Source organism: Mobula hypostoma, chromosome 8, assembly GCF_963921235.1.
Source record: "Mobula hypostoma chromosome 8, sMobHyp1.1, whole genome shotgun sequence".
Taxonomy (NCBI): Eukaryota; Metazoa; Chordata; class Chondrichthyes; order Myliobatiformes; family Myliobatidae; genus Mobula; species Mobula hypostoma.
The window spans coordinates 106,011,625-106,035,735 of record NC_086104.1 but is presented as its reverse complement, the minus strand read 5'-3'; the positions used below and the strand labels follow the sequence as shown (position 1 = coordinate 106,035,735).

General features: G+C 42.3%; 1 protein-coding gene across 8 annotated transcripts in view; it reads right to left on the bottom strand.

Annotated features, from left to right (window-relative positions):
* Window positions 1–19,905, bottom strand: part of pgm3 (phosphoglucomutase 3) — a 44,187-nt gene extending 24,282 nt beyond the window's left edge. Inside the window, exons 1-5 of one of the 8 annotated variants that reach the window (XM_063056547.1) lie at window positions 19,822–19,905; window positions 15,915–16,123; window positions 9,041–9,225; window positions 6,599–6,666; window positions 5,603–5,736 (exon numbers count right to left, since the gene is read on the bottom strand). In XM_063056547.1, the coding sequence (XP_062912617.1) occupies window positions 5,603–5,736; window positions 6,599–6,666; window positions 9,041–9,225; window positions 15,915–16,123; window positions 19,822–19,876 (651 nt within the window). In that variant the 5' untranslated portion in view covers window positions 19,877–19,905. Of the gene's footprint in view, window positions 1–5,602; window positions 5,737–6,598; window positions 6,667–9,040; window positions 9,226–15,914; window positions 16,124–19,483; window positions 19,639–19,683 lie in introns of those variants that run through there. The other 7 variants (XM_063056539.1, XM_063056541.1, XM_063056545.1 and 4 more) reach the window with 7 other exon arrangements.
* Window positions 19,906–24,111: the final 4,206 nt, after the last annotated feature.

The following is a 24,111-nucleotide window of genomic DNA, read 5'->3' as shown; positions in this document are numbered from 1 at the left end:
ATAAATAGAGAAGGTAAGCTATAAGGAGAGTACAAACAGTTTATAAAGATAATGATAGGTTGAGTGAGCGGATAAAACGTTGGCAAATGGACTACTGAGAAAAGGTGGTGATTCACCTTAGAAGGAAAAATGTTATAAGACATATTTACTTAAGCAGGAAAACAGCATAAACCTGCAGCACAAAGGGTTTGGGAGTCCTCGTGAACTATGCTCCCTCTAAGCTGTGCACATACGTTTTTCGACATGCCGCAAAGGAAATGAATGTGCGCATAAAAGGTTAGTTACCTAAAATAATGTAATTAATAATTATACTTATTGATAATCTTTTAGCTAAATATGTATATATTTAGTATGTATTTAGTTAAATATGTATGTTATTTTGTTATACTGTGCAGTTTTATGTCAAATATTTTGTAAACCTACATAAATTGTGCCATGTGTGCATTCAGTGCGCACATACTTTTGTCACAGGAAAAAAATTTGCCCAAGACTTTTGTGCACACTGACTACTAAAAATTACAGGGAACATTGCTCGTGGAACAGAACAGATGGTAATTAGGAAGCCTGATGAAATGTTGGTCTTTATTTTGGGAATTAGTGGTGGAACTGCAGCAGTTTACAACTTGACTTTTAGAGTGGGCAGTATTACCACCATTTGCTTTGATGGAACCACATCTAGACTTCTGCACATAGTTTCTTGTCCCCTCATTTGAGGGAGAGGATGTTAGCGACAATGATCCTGCATATGGAAGGAAAGGCTTTTGAGGAAAGGATGGGATTTCCTGTGAATGCTTCAGTGTTCTTCCACATTCCAAAACTGGCTACCATGAAGTTCTGGGTGGCAGGAGAAAATGGGAAGATTGGTGGGCATGTGAGAGAGAACAAGCTTCAAGGGAATTAATGTGGAGTGGAATAGATGAGAATGCTCAAAGGGCTGCCAATAGACTCAATGGGCTGAACAACCTCCAATTCCATAAAAAAATATGAATAAGAAAAGATTACCTGCAAAGGCAGATTAATCAAAATGAAATGGAAGGTTAAAGTTAGAGAGAGCAACAGTGATGTTTAATTTACACTCTGACCTGCAGTTTAAAATATTTATCAATCAGTATGCATTCCACATTCTATTTTTCAATGCAATGTAGAATTCACTAAATTAGGAAGTAAGGATGTGTACAACTCTGCACAGAATTTTCCATGCACAATCTTTAGGTATACACTTTGTTTTTAAGCAATGAATGTTGCATAATTCACGATACACAAATACTTAATTTATAAATATTGGTTGAAATTTTCCAAGACTAGTTCAGACACCGCACAGGAAACAATTCCATAGTCAAGCCAACTAACTAGAAAAATATTAAGATTCATGGGCATACCAAGTTGTATTTCTTCCAGAGTTTCTTGGCAGCAGGTATACTCTCACTACAAAGAGATTTCTGTTTCACAAAAATAGCAATTTAAAGCAAATCCGCTATCTGAATTTGATGTCTCAGAGTGACTGTTTCATACCACTGAGGTTTTGACAGCACATATACAGTTTTCTATTAACTTGAAGAGTCACTGGAATTGAGTGTATTTTTTTTTCTCTGTTCTAATACTTTAGTTGATGCATAAGGGTGTAGTTATTGCCAGTTCTATGTGGAAAGATTGTGGCAAGCTATGAACTTAAACTAGTTAGTTTGCAACTCCTGTTCTTCATTTCCTGTAATTCTGCACTGTGTTGTGCTCTGTAATTCTTTGACAATGTTGCGACACAGAAATTCCAAGATTCCAACCCAGCAACAAAAAATACTGCAGTGTGGCAATAAACGCTACATGATGCAGCTACAATGGTGAAAGAACTGGACACAGGTTCCTTGATGGGGTTGATTTATCTTGCATGGAGTTGAATGTTGAGTATTGTTAGAACTACAGACATTTAGCCAACTGGAGAGAATTCTGTTACACTCCTGAACTGTGTCATCCTGATAGTGGAAAGGCTTTGGGCAGTTAGGAGATATATCACTCCACATGAATACCCAGCTGTTGTCCACAGGAATTTACATGGTTGTGGTTAAAGAATCAATCTTGTTATGGCTTAGCATTTACAGTATGTGGAGTGAATACTATTTGCCAATTAATGCTGCATGCCAGAAATATTTGTCATTGGAGGAACAACACCTTATTCGGTAGCCTCCAACCTGATGGTATGAACATCAATTTCTGAAACTTCTGGTAATGCCCCCCATCCTCTCCTTCACTATTCCCATCCCCTTTTACCCCTCTCACCTTATCTCCTTGCCTGCCCATCGCCACCCTCTGGTGCTCCTCCTCCTTTTCTTCCTTCCATGGCCTTCTGTCTCTTTCACCAATCAACTTCCCAGCTCTTTACTTCATCCCCTCCTGCTTCAGGTCTCACCCATCACCTTGTGTTTCTATCTCCCCTCCCCGCAGCTTTATCTCCCAGTCCTGTTGAAGGGTTTCAGCCCGAAACATCAACTGTATGCTTTTCCTAGATGCTGCCTGGCCTGCTGAGTTGCTCCAGCATTTTGTGTGTGTTGTTCGAATTTCCAGCATCTGCAGATTTTCTCGTTTTTAAATATTTGTCATTGAGTACTTTGTAACAAGGTCTTGTAAAAGAAACCAAATTGTATGTGATCATTAACACAAGAGATTCTGCAGATGCTGGAAATCCAGAGCAACACACAAAATGCTGGAGCAACTCAGCAGGTCAGGCAGCTTTATGAAGAGGCATAAACAGTCAATGTTTCATCAGGACTAGGAAAGATAGGGGAGGGCATCAGAATAAGAAGATGGGGACAAGCTAGAAGGTGATAGGTGAAGCTAGGTGGGTGGGGGAGATGAAGCGAGAAGCTGGGAAGTGATAAGTGGAAACGTCAAAGGGCTGGAAAAGAAGGAATCTGATAGAAGAGTGGATAATAGGGGAAAGGCAAGGAGGGGCACCAGGGGGACATGACAGGCTGGTGAGAAAAGGCAAGAGGCCAGAGTGGGAAAATGAAGGTGAGGGAAGGAGGAGTTTAAAAAAAAAACAGAAGTTGGAGAAATCATTGTTCATGCCAATAGGTTGAAAGCTACCCAGATGGAATACGAGGTGTCACTCCTCCAAACTGAGAATGGCTTCATCGTAACAGAAGGAGGCGGCTATGGACAAACACGTCGGAACGGGAATGGGGATAGGAATTGAAATGGTTGGCCACCAGGAAATTCTGCTTTTTGTGGATGGAGCTGAACAAAACAGACCCCCAATCTACATCGTGTCTCACCAGTGTAGAGGAGACCACATTGGGAGCACTGGATACAATAGACAGCTCCAACAAATTTGCATGCGAAGTGTTGCTTCACCTGCAAATACTGTTTGTGGCTTTGAATGGATGCGAGGATGGAGGTGAATGGACTGGTGTAACATTTCAGCTGCTTGCAGGGATAAGAGCCAAGAAGGAGCAATTCGCAAGGATCATTTCCTCTGTAATTCCTTTGTCCATTCACCCCTCCCCACTCATCTCCCTCCAAGCACTTAACCCTGCAAGTGGCTGAAGTGTTACACCTGCCCATTTACCTCCTCCCTCACCTCCATTCAGGGCCCCAAACAGTCCTTCCAGGAGAGTTAACATTTCACATGTTAATTTGTGAGGTTGTTTACTATGTCCTGATATGGCCTCCTCTGCACTGGTGAGACCTAACATATATTGGAGGTCCCCTGTGTCAAGCACCTCAGCTCCATCAACAAAAAACGTAGTTTCCCAGTGGCCAACAATTTCAGTTCCGGGCCCATTCTGACATGTCAGTCTGTGACCTTCTCTTCTGCTATGATGAGGCCACTCACAAGGAGGAGCAACACCTCATATTCTATCTGGATAGTCTCCAACCTGATGGCATGAACATCAATGTCTAACTTTCCCTCCCCATTCCCTCTCCTTCATTTCCCCACTCTGGCCTCTGACCTCTTCTCCTCACCTGACTGGGGTGCCCCTCCTTTTTCCCTTTATTTACTCTCCTCTCCGACTCCTCCTCCTTTTGCTTCCCCCCCCCCACTTATCACCACCCTGCTTCTTACTTCATACCCTTCCCACATCCACCATCTTCTAGCTTGTCCTTCTAACCCCCCACCACCCCTCCAAACAAACTTCTTATCCTGGCTTCTTCTGCCTTCCTTTCCACTCCTGATAAAGGGTCTAGTCCAAAACCTCAACTAGTTATTCATTTCCATTGATGCCGCCTGACCTGCTGGGTTCCTCTGGCACTTTGTGTGTCTTGCTCTGGAATTCCAGCATCTGCAGGCTCCACAATGTTTATGTGGTCATCACCTTCATTCTTTAAGATAGGGAAATCATTGATAAAACAAACTAAGAACTCTCCTCGTGCTGGATTCAGCTGATGGATCTGCATCAATCACAACGATCTTCATTTGCACTTGAAATGGTTCTCACTAGGGGAAAATTTCTCCTTTGACCCATTACCCAAGATAGAAAAGAGACAAGTTCAAATAAATTGGCAACAAAAGCAGATGGCCTGTTAAAGGAGGAGTATGCATTCTTGCCTTCATTGGCCAGGATACTAAGTATCCAAGTCAGAAAGTCATGTTGTAGCTGCATAACACATTGGTTAGGCTGCATTTGGAGTATTGTGAGCTGTTCCAGTGCCCGTAGAGGATGTGAAGGCTTTGGAGAGGATGCAGAGGAGGTTCAGCAGGATGCTGCATGGCTTAGAGGATATTAGCTATGAGATAGCATGGTAGTGTAGCGCTCAGCACAACACCTTACAATACTGGAGAACTAGGTTCAATTCCCACTGCTTCCCGTAAGGAGTCTGTACGTCCTCCCCGTGACGGCGTGGGTTGCCTCCGGGTGCTCTGGTTTCCTCCCACAGTCAAAAAGATGTACCAGTTGGTAGATCAATTGATCATTGTAAATTGTCCCATGGTTAGGCTGGAATTAAATCCGGGGATTGCTGGGCAGCACGGCTCCAAGGGCCAGAATCCCATTAAATATTGTATCTCAATAAATAAATAATACTTCAATTATAGTCTCTGGTGAGTTGGAGACCTCATAGAAGTTTATAGAATTATAAGGGGTAAAAAAAAAGAAAAAAAAGACAATCAGAGTTTATTTCCTCAAGTAAAATACCAGAGAGGATAGCTTTAAGATCAGAGAGAAAGAGTTTAAGGGAGATGTGTGGGGCAAGTGCCTGGAACATGCTACCATGGATGATGGTGGAAGTAGATATGACAGTGCTGATTAAGGGGTTGTTAGTTAGGCATATGAATATACAGAAGAGGGAGATGTGGAGCATGTGCAAATAACATAATTAATTTCATTTGGCACAGACACTATAGGCCAAAGGGCCTGTTCCTGCGTTGCACTGTTTTGTGTTCAGTGATTTGAAACAGATTCAACTGTGGTCAATTTGGAATGAATATATATTTAAGGCACTGACTTGACTGTTGCTCAAAGGATTAATTCTGTTTGTCTTGTATCAATCACACTGCTGTTAAATTTGGATGCCATAGCAGAGTTCACATTTTATGTGAAAATTTCAACAGGTATTTTTAATTTCCATGTTTTTTCTGCAAATAATCAGTCACTATAGAAAAATAAATCACCTGCTTCATCAAGGCAATAAATGCACGAGAAAGTTTCTGGTAATATCCTTCAACTGTTGCAATTCCATACTGCTCCATGGTATTCCCGCAACAAACCATATAGTGCAGCTGAGGTGTGCTGACAAGACCATAGTCTACAATAAAGAGAATTACACAACTTAAAACTAATAGCTTGATAAAAATCAGTCTGACCCTTCATCAGGCACCAGGATATCCAAGATTTCTATCATGTGAAATTAGTGTTACTACAATGTGATCCAAACTGTTTGATTGATTCCTGGGATGGCAGGACTTTCATATGAAGAAAGACTGGATGAACTGGGCTTCTACTCGTTGGAATTTAGAAGATTGAGGGGGGATCTGATTGAAACGTATAAGATCCTAAAGGGATTGGACAGGCTAGATGCAGGAAGATTGTTCCCGATGTTGGGGAAGTCCAGAACGAGGGGTCACAGTTTGAGGATAGAGGGGAAGCCTTTTAGGACCGAGATTAGGAAAAACTTCTTCACACAGAGAGTGGTGAATCTGTGGAATTCTCTGCCACAGGAAACTGTTGAGGCCAGTTCATTGGCTATGTTTAAGAGGGAGTTAGATATGGCCCTTGTGGCTACAGGGGTCAGGGGGTATGGAGGGAAGGCTGGGGCGGGGTTCTGAGTTGGATGATCAGCCATGATCATAATAAATGGCAGTGCAGGCTCAAAGGGCCGAATGGCCTACTCCTGCACCTATTTTCTATGTTTCTATGTTTGTTAGAAAGGAGTTTAAAATAGGGTGTATTTTAACAATGATATTAAAAGATTGTCCTCACTGAAAATTTTGCACTTAATGGCAACCAATTTCTTCATTTATTATTGTTTTTGGAGGCATTCAAAAATGATGGTACCTTCAATCAGCACTCAAAGTTTAAAATATAAGTTTTAAATTCAAACAGAACGAAATGAACATTATATGATCATTTTTGGAAGAATTTACTGTTATCCTAACTTCAGCACATACCTTGGTAAGTTCCTCCTAAGACACACACACCATCAATAACAGCCTGGGAAAGCTTTAGGCTACTGGGTCTGAAAATAAAAAAACATTCAGAACACAAAATTACAGAATAGAACACACACACACACAGAGCTCATTTTTGTTAAATAAACTGATGCTCATGTCACACAGCACGAAGGCAAGCTGGTCATTTGGTTATTTACTGCTTCTCAGATAATCTCAAGATGAGTCCTAAATTGAAAACTAATTGGTCACTGTTGGTTGAATTAATTTGCTTCCCCAACTCATTATCAATTTCATCACTCAGAAAAGCTCAAAGCCAAAAGATGAATAATCCTCAGTTTATGCTCCAAATGCATCTTATAAAGTTGTCATCTCTAACCGCAAACGAGATATCAACTGCCTCAGCTTCACCACTCCTCTCTCCTAATCGAACCTCACCTTCTCTGATTGCATTTCCCTCCACTCTCTCCGCACCATTCCTAACCTCACCATCAAACCTCCTGACAACCTGGTCCCAATATATCGATGCAGCTATAAAGAAGGTAAGACAGCCTCTATATTTCATTAGGAGTTTGAGGAGATTTGGTATGTCACTTAAAATGCTGGAAAATTTCTACAGGTGTAGCTGGAGAGCATTCTGGCTGGCTGTATCACCGTCTGGTATGAGGGTGGGGGGGGGGGGCTACCGCACAGGATCGGAGTAAGCTACAGAAAGTTGTAAAATTAGTCAACTCCGTCAAGGGCACTAGCCTCCGTTGTATCCAAGACATCTTCAAGGAGCAATTCTTCAGAAAGGTGGTGTCCATTATTAAGGAACCCATCACCCATGACATGCCCTCATCTCATTGCTACCATCAGGAAGGAGGTACAAAAGCCTGAAGATACGATTCAGGAACAGCTTCTTCCCCTCTGCCATCCAATTTTCTGAATGGACACTGAACCCACGAATACTACCTCACACTTTTTAAATTTTTGATTTTGTACTTTATATATTTACTGCAATTCACATTTTATTTCTATATTATTATGTATTGCATTGTACTGCTGCCGCAAAGTTAACAAATATCACGATATATGCCGCTGATATCAGACCTGATTCTGATGCTGCTGTAGTCTGGTGTACTGACCTTTGGTGTCTGCAGCTTATACTAAAATAGGTGGTGGTGTACGCAGTGAAGATGGTGATCAGGAAGGACAGAAGGAGCTTGATCAGATGGGAAAAAGGGCCAAGAAGTAGAGTTTAATTCAGCTAAGTGTGAGGTGTTACATTTTGGAAAAATAAATAAGAATAGGACTTACACAATGAACAGGTCTTATAGATACAAGTATATGGGCCCCTGAAAGTGGCACACAGGGTGTGAAGAAAGCTTCTGTCACACTGGTCTTCATCTGTCAGGGCACTACGTATAGAAGTTGGGATATTATGCTGTAGGTGTACAAGACATTGGGTGAGGCTGCTTTTGAAATATTGTAAACAACAGGAATTCTGCAGATGCTGGAAATTCAAGCAACATACATCAAAGTTGCTGGTGAACGCAGCAGGCCAAGCAGCATCTATAGGAAGAGGTGCAGTCGACGTTTCAGGCCAAGAACCTTCGTCAGGAAATATTGTGTTCTGTTTTGGTCACCCTGCTGAAAGAAAGATGCCATTAAGCTTGAAAAGCACAGGAAAGATTTAGGAGGATGTCACCAGAACTAAAGAAGATGAGTTTCTGAGGGAGGCTGAACTGGCTAGGAATGTAGGAGAATGAGGGGTGATCTTATAGAGTTCTACAAAAGTTATAGGGCACATAGATGGGATGATGCACGCAATCGTTTTCCAAGGGCTGGGAAATCAAGAACTAGAAGAAAAATTCCCCTGTCCCTGTCTCCTCCCCACTCTCCATCCACAGCAGAGTCCCATATCGGAATTCCGTTTATCATCACACGTCATGAATTTTTTTGGCAGCAACAGTATACTGCAATACATAGAATTTCTACAGTACTGTGCGAAAGCCTTACACACCCTAGCTATATATATGTGCCTAAGACTTTTACATAGTACTGTAGGTATGTCAAATGTTAGAAGCTTATACGAGGGCAGGAATCACAGCTTCACAGAAGCCCCCGACTTTTATACCAAATTTGATGCTTTGAACTTCAAAAACACTTTTGCTCATTGACTATGAATGAATTACCTAGATATTAATTTAGGAAAGTTTTCAAGATGACGAGGAGCTACTACCACAGAAGTAAAGCGAAGTTCAGGATAGTTAGTTTCAAGTACTCTTCTTGCCACACAAATGAGACGAAAATGATTGCCACAAACATTACCACAATGTAAAACAATGGAATGATGGTTTATTCCTCACTTTGAGTCTTTTACACTCCCTCATATGGAGAAATAAATTTGATGTTTTCCAACTCCAGCTATATCTGTAATCACAAAACTGTAACACCTACCGTGTGTCTCTGCCAAGAAATATCCGAGCCTCTTCCTGCAGATTTATAGATTCCTTCTCAACAATATTGGTTAAAACAGATTTTAGATCCTGGTCTTCTGCATTTGCTAACTGAGTGGCATGGGCTTCCCACGCTGATGCAAGCATCTCTCCTAGTGGATCAACCAATTTCACCCCATTGTCTTCCTGTAATGGAAAGGAATCATTTAAAATGGTAATAAACTGAGACTAACATGTTGTAGAGATGTTGACTGATAATTCTGTTTCTTCCAAACTTCCTGCTAATTAGAACATAAGACACAGGAGGAGGAGGAGTCCAGCTGGCCCATCGAGCCTGCTCTGCCATTCAATAAGATTAATAATGAGTTAATGAGACCAATACGCTGAGAATGTCACTGAGCTACTTGGACAGGAACATGGACAAAAAATGATTACAGGGATATGGGCTGAATGTGGGCTATTAGGACTAGCTCAGATGGGAATTGGGATTAGCATGGACCAGATGGACTTGAAGCCCAATTTCATGCCGTACGACTCTAAAGGTAAAAAGCCAAGCAAAAGTGAGTTGTGAAGATGTGAGAACAGTATAAGCAGCCGTGCCAGGACATGGCAGATGGAATACCAAGGTAAAAAATTACGCATTATACACTGGTATAAAAACAAATTCAGTATACGTTAAATGATAAGCAACTGTAAGGCGATGTTCAGAAACACCTGGGTGTCCTTATACACAAACTAGTGCAAGTTAATATGCAGGTACAGCAAGAAATTAAGAACGCAAGTAGTACGTCGATGTTCTCGAATGGGATTTGAGTGCAAGAGTAAAGAGATCTTACTGAAAGTATATAGGATGCCAGTGAGACCACTCGTGCACAGGTTTGCTCTCCTACCCAAGGGCAGAAATGGTTCTGATAAAAGGAGTTGAACAATGATTTGCCAGGGAGGTTCCAGAGATGGGGTAAATGGAGTCACAGGGATGATGTTTCTCCTGGATACGGTATCTATAACCAAGTATGACAATCTCAAAGTAGGGGGTTAGCCAACCATGACGGTGATAAGAGACAGCTTCCTCATCTAGAGGGCGCTGAAAAGTTAGAGGACTGAGTACATTTGAGACAGAGGTTCAATACATTTGAAACACCCTGGTTTCCTTGGTTGTGTAAGTCTAGGGAAGACAACCTCTGGCTCCACTAAACTCGTCAAACTGAGGTGCGCTTGATCCCCGCAAACCCGGTTTGTGTGGATATTGTGTCATTTGCTACCCTGTACAAATTAATGCCACAGAATAACAGACAGTACATTGCATACGATTGAAGGAATTATATTTATAAATCTTAACTGAAGGGTTAGTAAAGAGTAACAAAAAGATTCTAATTAAACAGTCAAATATGCACAAGTTGGAGCTCATCTTGAATCTCTCTGTCACTCATACGCTGGGCCCTCGGTCAACATGAAAGCACACACCACCTTCCAAACGTCACTCATAATCCATCTCGAACAAACGGGTCTCCCACCAGCTCGTATACTACAACCGGTTCTCCCCAGCGTCTTCTCTCTTCATCTCCCCCCAACAAAAAAAAAACCAAGCCCTACCTTATTGTCCTTCATCAAGAAAACCTCCGGCCAATTGAATAGCACATATCCCCTTATCATCCCTCATCTTCAACAATAACCCAAACAGGCTGAAAGCAGACCAGACTGCTCTTACAGAACTGCTAAATGAAATACCTACAGCATAAGAGTAAAGATGTGAACCAGGGAATTACACATTATTGGATGTTAAGAGAATCAAAGAGAAAATAGAGCAGAAACCAAAGAGTGATTGTGACTTCACTGAATCACAATGAGTCAATGGACTGGGCACAAGTAGCCAAATTTCTGACTCCTGATTTTTGTGTTCTTAGGCCGGTATACAGTTCCAAAAAAGAAAATCAGGTTATTGGGCATTTGTGCTTACTAAGTTTACTTAGTTTTCAGTACTTTTCACACTAACATTGGACTGAGTCTGTAGATTGTGAGTTAATTTTTTTTCCCAAAAATATACTTTATTCAGAAATATTACAATAAAGTTATTTACATAAAAACCATTCATTGACTCCCAGTCCTTATTCAATAAATAGTTATTTACAATAAATCATGCGTTGACTCAGTCCTTATTCAAATTAAAGATGTTTACAATAAATCATGCCTTGAATCTCAGTCCTTATTCAAATTAAAGATGTTTACAATAAATCATTCGTTGACCCTCAAATGTTAGTCAAGAATAAAACTTATTTACAATAAAAAGCCAGGCGTTGACTCTCATTCTTTACCGAAGTTCCTTTATGGTCTATGCCTTTCCACATCTCCAGCCACTCCTGTGGCACTATGTTGATTCACCTACCCACACCGCTGATGAGGGATATACTCCTCCCCACCCGACCCCTCCCGCTCCCGCGGGTGACAAACCTTAAACTGTGGTCCTTCCCCAATGGGCCTTCGTGGTGGCTGCATCAAGTTTGAGTGCATCCCTCAGCACGTATTCCTGCAGGCAACAATGTGCCAGCTGGCAGCATTCAGCCATGGACATCTCCATGTGCTGGTAGACCACCAAGTGTCGGGCTTGTGGGTTAATTACAGCGCCCTTGGTCATCCAGTCTCAAATACATACCTAAATATATACGTTCTCTTGCATTTTGAAAAGATATTTACTCAGTGTGTAAACTGATGTGATGTGCCAGGAATCTTGCATCAAACCCTGCATTCTCCTGTCACTCCCACACTAAATCACCTTCCTGGCTGAACCTCAATGCCACATTCCCATCTATCTTTTCCTTTTTTGCCTATCAATCTAATCCTTAAAAATATTCAAAGACTCGACTTCCACAGCTCTGAGGAACAGAGTTCCAAAGATTCATGAACCTTCAAGAAAAAACAAAATCATCTCATTTGTCTTAAATGGCTAACCCTTTGTTTTTAAAATATTGACCCTTCCTATAGTTCTAGACTCACCCACGGAAATATTCTCACCATATTCACCCTGTTGAGATTCCTTGGGATTTAATGTTTCAATCAAGTCCTCCCTCACCACAGATACAACATAGCCTGTCCAATTTTCTTCATACAACCCATAGTATACATGAACATATTTTCTAAAATAAGGAGGTCAGTACAGTTCACAGTATTCCACATCTGGTCTTACCAATGCCCTCTTTGCATGAGCATTTGGCTATCTCCCACATTACTGGGGGTGCTGAAGAGAAGGGCTGAATGAACCTAACATGCAATCTCACAACTTTAAAAACATACTAATGGCAACCTTATTCATTACAATGAGTTCACAAACTCTATGGAGCAAAATAATCCAGGAAATTAAAGAGTTTTTAAAGATTACCTTTATTGACCACTATCAGGTCTGTCACCTGGTCTGGCTCATTTGCCAAATAAAGATTTAGTACGTTTTCTCTTCTCATTGGACTCTTGAAAAACTGTTTCATGAACCTCTCTTAGATGCACTGAAGGAATCTTGCCCATCCAATCTTCTTGTATTAAGGAAATTCCAATCAATATTCGTTTTATTTTTATTTAGATATACAACATGGTAACAAGGGCCCCGTGAGGCCACACTGTCCAATTACACCCACGTGACCAATTTAACCTAACCCCCATATCCAATTACACCCGCGTGACCAATTTAACCTACTAACCCCCATATCCAATTACACCCGCGTGACCAATTTAACCTACTAACCCCCATATCCAATTACATCCGCGTGACCAATTTAACCTAACCCCCATATCCAATTACACCCGCGTGACCAATTTAACCTAACCCCCATATCCAATTACACCCGCGTGACCAATTTAACCTACTAACCCCCATATCCAATTACACCTGTGTGACCAATTTAACCTACTAACCCCCATGACCAATTTAACCTACTAACCCCCATATCCAATTACACCCGCGTGACCAATTTAACTTACTAACTCCCATATTCAATTACACCCGCATGACCAATTTAACCTAACCCCCATATCCAATTACACCCACGTGACCAATTTAACCTACTAACCCCCATATCCAATTACACCCACGTGACCAATTTAACCTAACCCCCATATCCAATTACACCCATGTGACCAATTTAACCTACTAACCCCCATATCCAATTACACCCACGTGACCAATTTAACCTAATAACCCCCATATCCAATTACACCCACGTGACCAATTTAACCTACTAACCCCCATATCCAATTACACCCACGTGACCAATTTAACCTACTAACCCCCATATCCAATTACACCCACGTGACCAATTTAACCTACTAACCCCCATATCCAATTACACCCACGTGACCAATTTAACCTACTAACTCCCATATCCAATTACACCCACATGACCAATTTAACCTACTAACCCCCATATTCAATTACACCCACATGACCAATTTAACCTACTAACCCCCATATTCAATTACACCCACATGACCAATTTAACCTACTAACCCCCATATCCAATTACACCCACGTGACCAATTTAACCTACTAACCCCCATATCTTTGGATTGTGGGAGGAAACTGATGCACCTGGACTAAACCCATGTGGGTATGGGGAGAACGTACAGACTTTTCACAGACCACGGGGGGAATTAAATCCAGGCTGCTGGCACTTCAATAGTGTTACACTGGCCGTGGTGCTATCATGCCACACCAAAGCTAGTGATTTTAAAGTACACCACTATGACAACCCTATTGCTTCTGTAGCTTTCCATAATCTGTCTATATATCAGTTCCTTCACCTCTTGGTGACTATGGGGGGCTATAGTGTAATTGCAATTGTCCTTTCTCTGAGCTCCATCCAAATTGAGGATAAGCCCTCCAGTATGTCCAAGGACTGCTCTGACATTCTTCCTTACTATTAGTGCAACCCTCCAAGCTCATAACCCCCTCTCCGTCACATCCAAAACAATGAAACGCACTAACAGTCCTGTCCCTCCAGATCTCTGCAATGGCAAAAACTTCCTTATTTCATGTACTGATCCAGGATCTAAGTTCATCCTCCTTATCCATAATACTCCAAGTACAGTATTAAAAAAGACGCATCTCAGCCCATCAGTCCCACTGTGTTTATTAGCCTGGCTCTTGTTGTCCTCCCTTTCTGAATTACCTGTCATCCCATCTTTCTTGCCTCAACCCTACCACCTGTTGCCCTTCTGCTGTGAGTCCCATCCCCAGTCACCCCAGTTTAAGCTCTCTCCAGAACCACTAGCAAACCTCTCAAATGGGATACTGGTTCCCTCCAGTTCAGATGTAAAAAGTCTAGTTTGTACAGTTCCTACCTGCTGCCTGATGTGTCATGGGAGTACATGGAAGATTGAAAGCAGTGAGCTGGCTCCTTGCTGCGTGCCCAGGGACCCGAGTTCTTTGGGTACACAGCTGGCAAAAAGCAACAAAACAGACTTCTAATGCCATAAAACAGCGAGTTGTTTCGTTATGTCTCCTGTCTTGCTGTGAAATGGGAACGCCTGTTTTTCCCTCATTAGGGAGAGAGAGCCTGTGGTATGTCGAATACTGGATGAACGAGTCGCCTTTGGGGTACTGCAAGTCTGTGTCTTTGCTGCACGCTTGAGTGGAGGGTGCTGATGCTTTTTGCTGGTAGGGAAGGGGGGGGTCATTGCTTTACTGCTGCTTACTTGTGGGGGGGGAGTTGAGGAGTGCTTTGGGGTTCCAGCATTTAACTATCATTCATTCTTTGGGGCACTCCTTTGTTTTTGTGGATGTTTGCAAAGAAAAAGAATTTCAGGATGTATATTGTATACATTTCTCTGACATTAAATGTACCTACTGAAATCTGAAGCCCCCTCCGCCACCTGCATCAGCAGCTTTGCCATGTATTAAACCACACTATACATAGAATTCTCACCTGACTAGCACATGGCACAAGTAGTAATCCCCAGGCTACAAATGTGGAAGCCCTGCTTTTTCATAATTATTAATGAAAGGGATGAATGTTTAAAGAGAGCTGCAGTGCAAACCAGCTGCTTAATCTGGATAGTATTTTAGTGCAAAAGGTATCAAACTTCACACTCATGGATATTCGGACTAATCTACTTCTACCTGCCAATAATTTTTGCTTCAAAGTTGATGCAAAGTAGCTACTTCCCACAGAATAGTCAATCTCTGACCTGCTCCCACAGCCTTATAAACCACATTGATCCAGTTCAGAATCAAAAGAAGGGGTCAGAATTCAGGAGTGAGATAAGAAGTTTCTTCACCCAAGGATTATAAACATTTGAATTCTCTACCCAGGAGAATCGTGGAGACTCAGTTGCTGATTCTATGCAAGGCAGAAAATCACAGATTTCTGAATATTAAGGGATTAGAAGACAAAGGGTTCGTGCAGGAAAGCGACACCTAAGTGTAAGATCACATTTTATAAGATGGAAGACCAGGAGATTGGGGCTGAGAGGGAAAATGGATCAGCCATGATGAAATAGCAGAGCAGACTCGATGGGCCAAATGGCCTAATTCTACTCTACAATGGTCTTTACTGTTCTGAGAAATGGATTTGATATGTCAGTTCAATGGTCTTTGGCCATCAACACTGAACTGTTAACTGTATTTCCGCACAGGTAATACCTGAGCAACTCCTGTCTATTCTGTTTGTATTTGAAACTTCCAACACCAGTCCAATGGCTTACTTACATATTTAAATACACAGCAGTCTTCACTTCACTGGGACTGCTTGAGATAAAATTAAAATTAGAATGATAAAACCGGGGGGTTCCCAAGTCGGGGTCCACTGACCCCTCAGTTAATGGTAGGGATCCATGGCATAAAAAATGTTGGGAACCCCGTTCAGAGTCACACACTGAGTGTTGAATATTACCTCTGGATTATGGGAGGCTGTGACCATTACTCCAATGGTGAGTGTAGTTTTCTTTGACCTCAGTGCCGCCAGAAGGCCCATGCGGTACATCACATGATCGAGTTGTTCTGCCTTTGCTCTGAATCCTGCAGTACCATACTCAAGAACCAGACCGACAGGTTTCGGATGCTGAGAGGACATCTTCCCTATTTCTTCAAAACAGGCCATGACTGCATCACAGAAAATAAAGCACCAGATAAAGAATTATAGAAATAGGACATGGTCATGAGTGAAATAAATCCTTGCTTGGTTCAACTTCAAGGTCTTAGGTAAAAATTCTTATGTTTTTTTCCAGAACTATTTGGCTACCATACAGGAACAAGACTTTCAGTCCACACGGTGTGCCACACTAAATGAACTAGCATTAAATGGCTAAATAATCACTTCTGTCTGCACAATATCTGTATCTTGACATATACATTTTCTTATACAAGAGCCTCAAACACCTCCACCATATCTGCATCCCCTACCACCCATATCATAAGACTTAGAAGCAAAATTAGGCCATTTGGCCCATTGAGTCTTCTCTACTATTCAATCATGACTGATCCTTTTATCGCCCCTCCTCAGCCCCACTCCCCGGCCTTCTCCCCGCAACCTTTGATACCTTGTCCAGTCAAGAACCTATCAATCTCTGCCTTAAATACACCCAATGACCTGGATCCCACAGCTGCCTGTGGTAATAAATTCCACAAGTTCACTACCCTCTGGCTAAAGAAATTTTTCTACATCTCTGTTTTAAATGGACGCCCCTCTATCCCGAGGCTGTGCTCCCTTGTCCGAGACTTCCCCAACATAGGAAATATCCTTTCCACATCTACTCTGTCTAGGCTTTTCAACAATCAAACAATCAAAAGGTTTCTATGAATTCCCTGCTAATCATTCTAAATTCCAGCGAGTACGGGCCCAGAGGCATCAAATGTCCTTCATGTGAAAATCCTTGCATTCCCAGAATCATCCTTCTGAATCTTCCCTGAACATCTTCCCGTTACAATGCCAGAACATCTTTTCTTAGATAAGGATCTCAAAATTGTTCACAATATTCAAGGTCAGGCCTCACCAGTGCCTTATAAAGCCTTGGCATCACATCCTTGCTCTTGTATTCTAGACCTCTTGAAATGAATGCTAACATTGCATTTGCCTTCCCACCAATGAATCACCTGCAAGTTAACCTTTAGGGTGTTCTGCACAAGCCTCTGCATCTCAGAATTTTTGGATTTTCTCCCTGTTTAGAAAATAGTCTGCACATTTATTTCTTCGACTAAAGTGAATGACCATGCATTTTCCAACATTGTATTTCATTTACCACTTTCTTGCCCATTTTCCTGATCTGTCAAAGTCCTTCTGCAGCATACACTTTTCCTCAACTCTACCTGCCCCTCCATCAATCTTCATATCATCTGCAAACTTGGCAAAAAAGCCATCTATTCCATCGTCTAAATCACTGATATACAGCATAAAAAGTAGTCCCAACACCGACCCTTGTGGAACACCACTAGTCACTGGCAGCCAACTAGAAAAGGATTCTTTTATTCCCGCTTGCTACCTGCTACCAATCAGCCAATGCTCTAACCATGCTAGTAACTTTCCTGTAATACCATGGGCTCTTAACTTGGTAAGCAGCTTTATGTGTGGCACTTTGTCAAAGGCCTTCTGAAAATCCAAATATACAACATCCACTGCATCCTCTTTATCTATCCTACTTGTAATTGCTTCAAAGAATTCCAACAGATTCATTAGACAAGATTCTCCCTTAAGGAAACCATGCGGCCTTTGTCCTATCTTGTCCTGTGTCACCAAGTGCTCCATAACCTCATGCTTAACAATGAACTCCAACATCTTCCCAAGCACTGAGGGCAGGCTAACTGGTCTATAATCTCCTTTCTGCTGCCACCCTCCTTTCTTAAACAGGAAAGTGACAATTGCAATTTTCTGGTCCTCTGGAACCATGCCAGAGTCCAATGATTCTTGAAAAATTATTACTAAGGCTTCCAAAATCTCTACTGCTACCTCTTTCAGAACCCTAGAGTGCAATTCATCTGGTCCAGGTGACTTATGTACCCTTAGGTCTTTCAGCTTTTTGAGCACCTTCTCCCATGTAACAGTAACTGTACTCACTTCTCTTCCCTCACAGCCTTCAACACCTGGCACACTGCTAGTGTCTGCCACAGTGAAGACTGATGCAAAATGCTCATTTAGTTCGTCTGCCACCTCCTTGTCACCCATTATTATTTCTCCTGTCTCATTTTCTACTGGTCCTATATCCACTCTCATCTCTCTTTATCTTGTTTTATATACTTGAAAAAAGTACGTGGGAGGAAAATGGAGGACCCAGGGGAATCTCACGCCATCTACGTAATTATCATCTAGATTAAAATCTCCTCATCTGTTTTGAATTGCTGAACCCCTATTTTGAGATTGTGATCCTTTATTCCAGACACAGGGGATGCATCATTCCAGCATCTCCCCTGTCAAGATCATCATTATTCTAAAATCTAGTGAGATCAGGTCCACTTAATCTCTCTTCACAGGACAATCCTTATCCTAGCAAATCACAGTACTGAAGATCATTTGATTTCTTCCAACAATAGTGAGTGAGAATCTCTGCAGTCATCTTTTTCCACAATGTTACCAAATCCTTGGAGAAATGATTTCAGAACAACTGTAAATCAGGTAAGTGGTTTAAACAACAAGCTGAAACCATTATTCTAACAACACTTATTATAACATGTAAACCGATCAAAAAGTATTAAGATGCGACTAAATTCAACATATTAATATCATTAAACTGTCCGATCATAGCCAGTAACTACTTAAATCTGCCTTATAAAAACTATACATTGATTAACATACAATAAAAGGAACAGGTATTGATGTTCTTTCTCAGAAGCAAGAAACAACGATTGAGCCATAAATTCTACATATAGTGATGAAACACTTCCATGATCTGTGGATTTTGGGGACAGCCACAACTTGCCAAGCTCGCAAACCAAGAGTCTTGATTCTCTACAATGGTGCCATCTCCTAACTGAACCAGCTGCACACATGGGTGCAAGACCATTCACAGCAAGTAGTTTAGACGTAGGGGAGTTAGGTTTCGACTTCACCTTGTGTCAGCACTTGCAGATTAGTACCCCATGGCACACCACCACACTTGCCCTTAGAAGTCAGTGCTACAGCTGCATTCATCTTGGAGACACCATGTGCAACCTCTCTAATCTAAACTGGGATGCCCGACCACTCCTTCTCGCAACTGGAAGATGGCAGCGTCAGTCCAGCCTCCACACAACAGTGGGTGGAGCGTACACACCTCACTGGGGTTCAGTCAAGGTTCACAGCCCCCATCCCTCAGGACTCACTCTGGGTTCACAGCACCCGCCCCCCCCCCATTTCATACACGGCTCCGGACTCGCTCCGGGTGCAAAGACGCTGACCAACAGGTCCGGACTCGCTCCTGGTTCAAAGCCCCTGTCCAGAGAGATCTAGATTCAATCCGGGTTCACACCCTTTCTCTACAGTTCCGGACTCATTCCGGCTTAGCAACCCCAGTCTCCACAGTTCCCGACTCACTCCGGCTTAGCAACCCCAGTCTCCACAGTTCCCGACTCACTCCGACTTAACAACCCCAGTCTCCATAGTTCCCGACTCACTCCGGCTTAGCAACCCCAGTCTCCACAGTTCCCGACTCACTCCGACTTAACAACCCCAGTCTCCACAGTTCCCGACTCACTCCGGCTTAGCAACCCCAGTCTCCACAGTTCCCGACTCACTCCGGCTTAGCAACCCCAGTCTCCACAGTTCCCGACTCACTCCGGCTTAACAACCCCTGTCAATAGGGGATCGCATCAATTCACCACTCAATCCCCACCCCAGCCGCAGGTTACCCAACGCTGCCGGTTATCGTCCGCACTGCGCCTGCGCATAACCACCACCGCGCAGCAACCAATCAGCGAGCGGCAGCCGCGCCGCCTCTCGCACCACAGTTCGGCGCATGCGCGTCGTGTCCAGGCTGGCTGGCGCTGGGTGGCGGGGTTTGTTGGGGTCACTAACGCCGAGAACTATCACGGGTTTTGTTGAGATTGTTTCCCATCCGAAAGGATTAGTTCTGCCCTGCTGTATTTGTGAAATGACCACTTCCCGACTAATCAAAGCTTCTCTCGGCAAGTTGGGGGATGCGCAGATGTCAGCCAAGCGACACCTGTCGAGGTAGATGTGAGCTGGCAAGCTGATGTGGGAGAGAGCCTGAGGCGGGGGCTAGGTATTGCTCCTGATTAAATGCCAGTTCCAGGAAACAGTGAATCAGTGTGGGTTGAAACGCGCCCGACGTCCTGTTTAAATAAAGGAAAAATAATGTGACCACTCATAGTCGCACCAAAAGGAAATGAAAACAAAGTATTTGAAGTGCTCAGCAGGTCAGGCAGCATTTGTGGAGGCAAGGGTGTGGTTGATGTTTCACAAGACACTCCATCAGGACATTTCCATTGCCACCACAGATGCTGCTTGCACCTGCTGAGTTCTTCAAGCAGTTTATAGTTTGTTCTGGATTCTAACATCTGCAGTCTTTTCAGTTTCCATGAAATGAAAAGTTTTTTTTTAAATTACAATAGCAACAATTTGGCTGAGGAGACCAAATATGGCGTCGAGAAATTTGCAGATGACATGACATGAATTGGAATTAAGAAAACTGTTAAGGATGCAGAGAAGCCTAAAGTGGATTTAAGTAAGCTAAGTGACAGATGGAAGACAATGTGATAAATGAGATAAAACTAGGTTTAAGGTGAGAGGGGAAGGATTTAAAAGGGCCCTGAGAGGCAATTTTCTCACACATGGTGGTATGGAGCAAGCTGCTAAAGGAAGTAAGCAAGGTGGGGGAATTATAAATTAAAAGGCATTTGGGCAGGTACTTGGACGGAAAAGGTTTAGATGGATATGGGTTAAATGCAGAGAAATGGGACAAGCTCAGCGGAGCAACTAGATCCTCACAAGTTAGTTGGGCCAAAGGACCTATTTCTATGCTGTATAACTATGACTCTTTGACTTTAAAATGAATAAAACCACAGATACTTGAAATATAAAACAAATCCGGCCACATTTGTGGGAAGGGATTCTACCTTAAAAGTAATTACTGTGTTTTCACTTTTTATTACAGCAATGTGAAGTTATCTGCCTTAGTTATGAACAAAAATGCAGAGTATTATTTAAGTGTGAGAGACTGTGAAATGTTGATGTTCAAAAGGACCCAGGTGCTGATATTACAAATCATTGAAAGTCATGTAGGTACAGTATAAATGACAGATAGGAAAACAAATGGTTTATTGGCCTTTATGTCAAAAGCATATGAATCTTGAATGAGCTCTCCCAAATCCCTTTGCATATTTGATGTTTAATTTTTCTCCCTATTTAGAAAAAATATACACCTTTATTAATTTCACCAAAGTGCATCACCATACACTTACCTACATTAGATTTCATCACTCACTTCTTTATCCATCCTCCTAATCTGTCCAAGTCCTTCTGCAGACTCCCTGTTTCCACAACACTACCTGCCGCTGCACCTACCTTTGTATCATATGCAAGGCCATCAATTCCTTTTTCTGGATCATTGACATTTAAAGTTTAAAGGAAACGGTCCCAACACCGAAACACTAGTCACCAGCAGCCAACCAGAAAAAAGCACCCTTTGTTCCATAAAACCATAAAACATAGGAGCAGAATTATGCCACTCGGCCTATCAGTTCTGTTCTGCCATTTCATCATGGCTGATCCATTTTTCCTCCCAACACCATACTCCTGCCTTCTCCCTATAACCTTCCACACCTTGACTAATCAAGAACCTATCAATCTCCACCTTAAATACATCAAATAACCCGGCCCCCACAGCCACTGGTGGCAATGAATTCCACAGATTCACCATCATCTGGCTAAATAAATTCCTTCTCATCTCTGTTCTAAATGGATATCCCTCTATTCTGAGGCTGTGCCCTCTGGTCCTAGACTCCCCCACGAAAGTAGTAGTGAGGTCGGAGATGGTATTAAACAGGAAATTAGAAACGTGTGCAATAAAGGAACAGCAGTTATAATGGGTGACTTCAATCTACATGTAGATTGGGTGAACCAAATTGGTAAAGGTGCTGAGGAAGAGGATTTCTTGGAATGTATGCGGGATGGTTTTTTGAATCAACATGTCGAGGAACCAACTAGAGAGCAGGCTATTCTGGACTGGGTTTTGAGCAATGAGGAAGGGTTAATTAGCAATCTTGTCGTGAGAGGCCCCTTGGGTAAGAGTGACCATAATATGGTGGAATTCTTCATTAAGGTGGAGAGTGACATAGTTAATTCAGAAACAAAGGTTCTGAACTTAAAGAGGGGTAACTTTGAAGGTATGAGACGTGAATTAGCTAAGATAGACTGGCAAATGACACTTAAAGGATTGACGGTGGATATGCAATGGCAAGCATTGAAAGATTGCATGGATGAACTACAACAATTGTTCATCCCAGTTTGGCAAAAGAATAAATCAAGGAAGGTAGTGCACCCGTGGCTGACAAGAGAAATTAGGGATAGTATCAATTCCAAAGAAGAAGCATACAAATTAGCCAGAAAAAGTGGCTCACCCGAGGACTGGGAGAAATTCAGAGTTCAACAGAGGAGGACAAAGGGCTTAATTAGGAAGGGGAAAAAAGATTATGAGAGAAAACTGGCAGGGAACATAAAAACGGACTGTAAAAGCTTTTATAGATATGTAAAAAGGAAAAGACTGGTAAAGACAAATGTAGGTCCCCTACAGACAGAAACAGGTGAATTGATTATGGGGAGCAAGGACATGGCAGACCAATTGAATAATTACTTTGGTTCTGTCTTCACTAAGGAGGACATAAATAATCTTCCAGAAATAGTAGGGGACAGAGGGTCCAGTGAGATGGAGGAACTGAGCGAAATACATGTTAGTAGGGAAGTGGTGTTAGGTAAATTGAAGGGATTGAAGGCAAATAAATCCCCAGGGCCAGATGGTCTGCATCCTAGAGTGCTTAAGGAAGTAGCCCAAGAAATAGTGGATGCATTAGTGATAATTTTTCAAAACTCGTTAGATTCTGGACTAGTTCCTGAGGATTGGAGGGTGGCTAATGTAACCCCACTTTTTAAAAAAGGAGGGAGAGAGAAACCGGGGAATTATAGACCGGTTAGCCTAACATCGGTGGTGGGGAAACTGCTGGAGTCAGTTATCAAAGATGTGATAACAGCACATTTGGAAAGCGGTGAAATGATCGGACAAAGTCAGCATGGATTTGTGAAAGGAAAATCATGTCTGACGAATCTCATAGAATTTTTTGAGGATGTAACTAGTAGAGTGGATAGGGGAGAACCAGTGGATGTGGTATATTTGGATTTTCAAAAGGCTTTTGACAAGGTCCCACACAGGAGATTAGTGTGCAAACTTAAAGCACACGGTATTGGAGGTAAGGTATTGATGTGGATAGAGAATTGGTTAGCAGACAGGAAGCAAAGAGTGGGAATAAACGGGACCTTTTCAGAATGGCAGGCAGTGACTAGTGGGGTACCGCAAGGCTCAGTGCTGGGACCCCAGTTGTTTACAATATATATTAATGACTTGGATGAGGGAATTAAATGCAGCATCTCCAAGTTTGCGGATGACACGAAGCTGGGTGGCAGTGTTAGCTGTGAGGAGGATGCTAAGAGGATGCAGGGTGACTTGGATAGGTTGGGTGAGTGGGCAAATTCATGGCAGATGCAATTTAATGTGGATAAATGTGAAGTTATCCACTTTGGTGGCAAAAATAGGAAAACAGATTATTATCTGAATGGTGGCCGATTAGGAAAAGGGGAGTTGCAATGAGACCTGGGTGTCATTATACACCAGTCATTGAAAGTGGGCATGCAGGTAGAGGATTCGAGTACAGGAGCAGGGAGGTACTACTGCAGTTGTACAAGGCCTTGGTGAGACCACACCTGGAGTATTGTGTGCAGTTTTGGTCCCCTAATCTGAGGAAAGACATCCTTGCCATAGAGGGAGTACAAAGAAGGTTCACCAGATTGATTCCTGGGATGGCAGGACTTTCATATGAAGAAAGACTGGATGAACTAGGCTTGTACTCGTTGGAATTTAGAAGATTGAGGGGGGATCTGATTGAAACGTATA